Source organism: Vigna unguiculata, chromosome 7 (genome assembly GCF_004118075.2).
Source record: "Vigna unguiculata cultivar IT97K-499-35 chromosome 7, ASM411807v1, whole genome shotgun sequence".
NCBI lineage: Eukaryota > Viridiplantae > Streptophyta > Magnoliopsida > Fabales > Fabaceae > Vigna > Vigna unguiculata.
In genome coordinates this window covers 17448252-17454990 of record NC_040285.1, presented here as the reverse complement: position 1 = coordinate 17454990, position 6739 = coordinate 17448252, and the positions used below count along the sequence as shown (strand labels likewise).

The 6739-nt window shown below is 32.1% G+C and overlaps 1 protein-coding gene across 1 annotated transcript; it reads right to left on the bottom strand.

The window, feature by feature from the left end:
* Positions 1–204: 204 nt before the first annotated feature.
* LOC114189585 (ethylene-responsive transcription factor 1B-like) lies at positions 205–1568 on the bottom strand. The gene has a single exon (XM_028078190.1). The coding sequence runs from the start codon at positions 1372–1374 to the stop codon at positions 751–753; it is 624 nt and encodes a 207-aa protein (XP_027933991.1). The 5' UTR covers positions 1375–1568; the 3' UTR covers positions 205–750.
* Positions 1569–6739: the final 5171 nt, after the last annotated feature.

Sequence of the window (6739 nt, the reverse complement as noted above, 5' to 3'; positions counted from 1 at the left end):
AATTTTGCTCAAGGTATTTTCTATTTTTGTTGGATTATTATGGACATATCTTGTAAACTGATATCTTGGACATGGTTGATGACAAAAGAAAAATCTATCTGTTGTCAGATTGTGTGTCAGTCCTACAGATTGTATTAGGTAACATCTTTGATTTTCTTTCTGCATGTATATTGAATTTAGGTTAGAGTACTATTCTTGTCTGCTACTGAATAAATCTTCTGCCTATTAAAACAATCCAAGACCATGTTGATATAAACAGATAGCGAGTAATGTAATAATCTTTGAGATTTGCTAGATGTATGGCTCCTAGGTATATCTAAAATTTTAGTGCAATTGATCTTTGAATCAACATTCAAAAGCTGAATGAGTTTAATGATACTACATAAGAGAGGGAAAGTAAAATTTCTGAGTACCAAAACTAACAATTTTTTAGGATATCGTGGAATTTCTGATAAAGTTTTTTCCATAAAGCATAACTTGAGAACTTTTATTTGAAATTACTGCTTAAATTGTGAAGTTGGAATGTGAAGAAAATGAACCTGTTGTGGATGATGGACAATGGGTGTGGTGCAAGAATGGATTCATAGCACTTCAACTTTGAAATGCACAAGTAAGCGCATAAATTCGTTCGGAAGAGAGGATATTAATTCAGGTTCATCTAAAGAGAGTACAATACAATACAAACAGATGCCATGGCTGGAAATTGATGTTGTGAAAAGGGAAAATAAAAGGGGAAATACTGTGACAAGTTTAGTGGAAGCAGCTAGGGCTTTCACTTTGATCGGATATGCTTAAAAGATGCTCTAAATAGTCAACTCCCAAATCCTCTAACACCACCAGACTTTGTGTTGGATCCTGAGAGGGGTCTTTCCCTTTACACTTTTTAGGTTTTGAAGACAACTTTCTTTGGATGCAGTGCCTCTCCTTGAGTGCAAGTGCAGGAGAAGAACCAGTGAAGCATGTGTATTGAATCTCTTGCAAAGATTCTTTGACCCTTTTGACTGGAAAATTGAGGACAGCACTGTGGCCTCTCATGGAGAATGCAGCTTGGTCATAAGCCAAAGCAGCAGCTTCTGCACTCTCGAAGGTTCCAAGCCAAACCCTTCTTCCATTCCTCGTTGTGTCTCTGATCTCTGCTGCGTATTTTCCCCATGGCCTCTTCCTCACACCTTTGTACGACCTCTCCTTCTTCTTCACTTCTTGTGTGTGGTTGTGATTTCCTTGTGGTGGTGCAGTGGAAGAATCAACCATGTCGAAGGAAAGAGAATCTTGAATAGGGTCAAGAACAGCATTTCTTGGCAATGAATTGAACAAAATTTCTGAGGGCTCCTGCGACATGTCCCAGTCTTGGTTGTGGATGAAAGGGGAAGTCATTGTAGCCAATTATTTTCTGTGCTTCCAATCTCCCCATTCTGGCTTTAATTTATTCCCCTCAACCCAGGTCATACATTATTATTCAAATATTAATGTCAGTTATCTAATGTTGAGGTCCAACTATAGATTATTAAGTGAGTATTTGGTAGAGTGTTTTTATCTGGATAAATTCTAAGATAAAATTTTAATCAAGTTATCTCATTTGTATTTGCGTTAGATGGGGTATTTCTTTTTAATACTTTTAACTTAATTTAATAAGTTATTCATGTTATCGAATAATACAAAGTTTGTATTTAAATCTTTAAAATAATAATATAAAACTTGTAAATCTTGTTTATCATCATTATTTTCAGATTATTGTTTTGCTATTACGTTATTTTGAATTGTTAATTTAATGCTGTAGTCATGTTATTATTTTCTTATTATATAATAATTTATTTTTATTTTTAATAAAATGTTTCTATTTATTGAGAACGGTTAAATTATAATGAGTAATTAATTGTTATACAAATATCTGAAATTTAATTTATAATAAATATTCAAAAGAGAATAAAAAAATAAAAATTTATAATTATTTAATGTTAAGATTTGATTTAATAATTATTCATGTTTTTATTCATCATTTTAAAACTTTTAACAACTTCTATAAAATACTTTTAGCCTAAATTTCAACTTTAAATTCAACTTTTTGACTAATTTTACCAAAGATAATGGTTAAATTTTGTTTAATTCATAAGATGAAACAATATACATTCTGTCGAAAATTTCTTTTGGTTTATATTGTGTTATTAGTAAAAGAAAAAAAAATCCGTTGAATTTGAAGGGTTGGTAAAAGAAATTTCACCTTGTTTGATTTGCAAAGTAAAATGAGTAAATATTTTATTTTGTTTGAATATGCTAAAAAAACTCTTATTTAAAGTTTAAATAAAAAACTACATATTCTTTTAGACATAATGTGCTCAACCATGTAGTCTAAATGATGTCTCCAATATTAAAGGGCATACGAAGACAATAATCTAATGATTTTAACATTTTTTAAAAGAAATATGACATTGGTGCGAAGAATTTATTAATCCTTCATTTTGGCATTTAAAGATATATAAAGACAAAAAAAAATAGAAAATATTTATTAATGCATTAAGAAAAGACATATATATATGCCAAAAAATTGTCATGATACCTAATACACAGCGACTTGACCGAAATGAATGATGAAAAATAATTGGTAGACAAATAATTGTATTCTAGTACGTATATGGTGTAAAGGAATAAAGAGTGAGGAGAGAAAATATTATTTTCTATTAGAAAATGAATGTGCTAAAAATCTATGTATACTTTACTAAGTGAAATTCCAACCATTAGTGATATTTTTATCTGATAAATATTAAATACATGTTATATTTTTAACAAATTAAACGCATTTTATTGTTGTTGTATCTTTAACATACACTAATTTAGATATATTAAAAAAATTAATATATTCTAAAATATTAATATTGGTGCATTTGAAAAATATAACAGGAAAATATGAAAAATATAACAGAAAATCCGAACTTATATTTTCTGATGTGTTGTATAATTTATTTTTTTTTAAACAAGATAGGACCTGGTTCAAATCTAAGAATTGAAAGAACAATAATATTTGCTTGTGAATTTGTTCTCCGACAAGGTAGATGAGACCTCCTCTTAATTTCAAACCTTTTTCTTGTAAGGAATAAAAGAAATCAAAATGAAATGGACCAAACAACGTTTTGTGGCTTGATATTTGTAGTATAAATTATGTTAATTATTGAAAGAGAAAAAATATTATATAATATCAAATTATTTAATTATAAATTATTTGGCTTCATAACTTTATTAAATTTTATAAAAATAATAATTTAAAAATTACAAAAAAAAGGGCTATTAAACTCTAAAATTTTTTGTATTTTAAATTTTCTTTTTAAGTTATTGCTGACATGCTTTCAAATGGTCTCAACTTCTAGTAGCTATTAAGAATTTAGAAAAGGAAAGAGCAGGATATACAATTTTTAAAAGATGATATTTGATTTTTTTATTATTAAAAATTAAATTATAAATAGTTTTAATAATTGAGTTTGATTTTATAAAAATTCCTCATCTCTCCAAAATTACTTTAGAATTTTCTATACCTTATCTCTGTAAGTTTTTAACTCATTTGTTCATTTATACGATGATTAGGAACCACCAGTGAAGACATAACATAGAATTTTACATATTTGTCTAATCAAAATTTAAAACATAATAACATTTTTGCTTTATTTTTATAGTCATTTTACTATTTTGAGGTGCAAATGGCTATAGGAAACATGCATGTATTTCAAATTGCTCAAAGTGAATATTTGTTTAGTTGTGTTCATTGTAATATGCTCAGTTCTTTGAGTTGATGGTTGTGTAGGTAGTTAAAGTATCATGTGAGTTCTAGAACTCTAGGAGCATCTCTTAGATAGGGTAGTCTTCTATATCAATTAAGGAAGTTAATTTAAATTTAAAACATTACTGCTACATGATGAGATTGAATTGTGAAATATAAGGTTGTTGATTTTGTTGAAATTTGTTTTAAATTGGTGTTTCTATTTATATAATTGTATTGATTCTAGTATGTATTCGAGCGAGCTCTAGGAGCATCTCTTAGTCAGGGTAGTCTTCAATATCAAGTAAGAAAAGTTAATTTAAATTTAAAATATTACTGCTACGTGATGAGATTGAATTATGTGATTGTGAAATATAGGATGGTTGATTTTGTTGAAATTTGTTTTGATTTGGTGTTTCTCTCTCTCTCTCTCTCTCTCTCTCTCTCTCTATATATATATATATATATATATATATATATATATATAATTGTATTGATTGTAATATATATTCGAGATCTCTTTTTGCACTGATTGTGAATCTGAATGGTTGTGTAACCTGATTAGATTTGTGTGAAACATTTGATAGAATTGTAATGTGTTTGCATCCAAAATATGAGTGGAATGCCTAGATAAATTAATGTGGTTAGGATACATATAATCAGTTGGATTCACTGGATGCTTGCACTTGTGGTGGTCTCTACTGCTCTATAGAGCCAATTGTCAATGGGTTTCACTCTATCACTCACAAGGTTAGCCTTCAAACATCTAAGGTCATTATCTTGCCAAAGATTAGGGCCTCCTACTACTCTCGCCACCTGAGTCAGTACGCTTTACGTGAGACTAACTGACTCTTTAAAGTGTCAAGATGCAATCCTTACTTAAATCCTTATGAGATTATATAATGAGGCACAACCACGAACCTTCGTGGAATTATGTTCTAACCATGAGACACCACCATGAACTTCCATTAACAAGGGTCATGAAATTACATCCTAACCATGAGGCACCACCACGAAACTATCGTGCAATTACATCTTGACGAATGAGGTACCACCATGAGATCTCACCTAGAGATCCATGGAATTACGTCCTAAACCACACCAACATCATGTCCTAACAACGAAGCATAGAGTTATCATGCATATCAATTCCATGCCAACATGTATAATCAACCATCCATTCATGTTCCATACCAAGACCATACCAAACTCATCAATTCCAGCCCATACAATTAAATATTACATGCATATTCACATATGTAAGACCCGAGAAAAATTAAATAGCTAATTGAATAATTATTTAATAAATGCGGGTAAGAGGAGCGTTTAAAGGAGTTATGTGTGCCATTGGTTGAGAGTACTTTATTGTGTGTGAGGACTTGGGTTTGAGTCTATGTGTGCCATTTGCGTGTTAATTAATTATGAATTTTTAAGTTATATATTTTTAAAGAGTGATGTGATTGCATAACCTTAAAATCTAAGAAGTCATCACAATGGTGATTTGGTTGAATTGGTTGTGCATTTGCTTTGTGATTGTAGGGATGTGAGTTCAAACCTTGTTGAGAACTAAATAATTTCTTTTTGCCAATTTTTCCTTTGGCATGAATGTGAAAGGGTTAGAAACCTAGCAGCCAATGGAGAGGTAACCTAAGGGCTGGAAAATAGTGGGATAATTAAACATTGATTAGCCTTGGTCTAATTTTTTTATTAAAATTCGTGTAAGGCACTAAAAGGGTAATTAAGAGAGAGTAATTGTGAGAGAGGAAAAGAGATTAGAGGAAAGAGGCTAAGAGTTGAGTGTAAGGGTTTGGGAGGAGGTTTTTGAGGCAATTGGCACAGTGTAGAGCAAGGAGTTGAGAGCAAACCATTGTTAGGGTGCAAGCAAAGGACAAGGGTGGTTTTTGGGTCAAAGTCACGTTCAATCCGAGTTTGGAGCGAGGATCAGAGGTAAGGGGAGCTGTTTTTTTATGTTTATAATTCGTACATAATGTACTATAATACTATGAACCGAATTGTATAACTGTTCTCTGTTGAATCATGATATTTTTGCGAATTTCTGGGAATCTGCCCAGAAACCGCCTGGCGGGCATGCAGATGTCGCCAGGCGACACATCAGTGTTGGCCCAGTTCTGGGTGTTTTTGGTTGAGTTGCTTGGCGGTGGGTGGTATTCCGCCAGGCGGTTCTTAAGGTTGTTGTTGTTTTACGTGTTTTTCTTGGATTTCCTCGTGTGTTGGGGGTTCCATTAGGGAAAATTATTATATGGGAATGTTAATTATGCATGATTGCTTCACTTGAGATGATTATATTTCGGGTTGGGATTTCAACCTATAAGGGTTCAATTACGTGATGCTAGGGATTCAAATTCTAGAAATTTGACGTTAGTGATGTTTTACCTAAATTGTTATCATGTTCTGGTGTGGGTTGGTATTGTGAAATTATGTCGATTCTGTAATATGACTGTGTGATGAGTGACTGGAAAAGAAGAAGGGTAGAATGGGATTCACGGAGAATACAGGAACGAGGGCAGTTTGGCCAGGTTCTGGTATGCCGCCTGGCGGCTCCTTGATAGCCACCAGGCGATGGCGCGGACAGACCCAATTAGGGCTATGTTGCAGTTGGTTTTGTGGAAGGGAGAAAGAGAGTTTTGGTAAATTAAAAGGGAACGGTGCGATTGGTAATTTAAAAGAGGAAGACAGGGGTGCATGTGTGTTAAGGTATGATTTTAGATGAAGTGTGGATGATGGAGGGATGATGGACAAACATAAATAGCTTATCGTTGTAAGGGATAATTGTAGGAAGAGATGTGTTAGGTTAGAGTATTTTCGATGAGGTATAATGTAGACGCAATGTTGGCTAAGTAAGGGTCTTGTTAAGTGAAAACTTAGGCGTAGACTCAATTGGAAAGGATTTGAATTGAAATTATGGTAAAGTTGCAATAAAAATAACAGTCACATTCTTAGAGATAACTGGACTATGGGATATTGTCATACAGT

What these genes read in the sequence shown, in the direction of transcription:
- LOC114189585 (XM_028078190.1), bottom strand. Translation starts at nt 1,374, where the DNA reads ATGACTTCCCCTTTCATCCACAACCAAGACTGGGACATGTCGCAGGAG.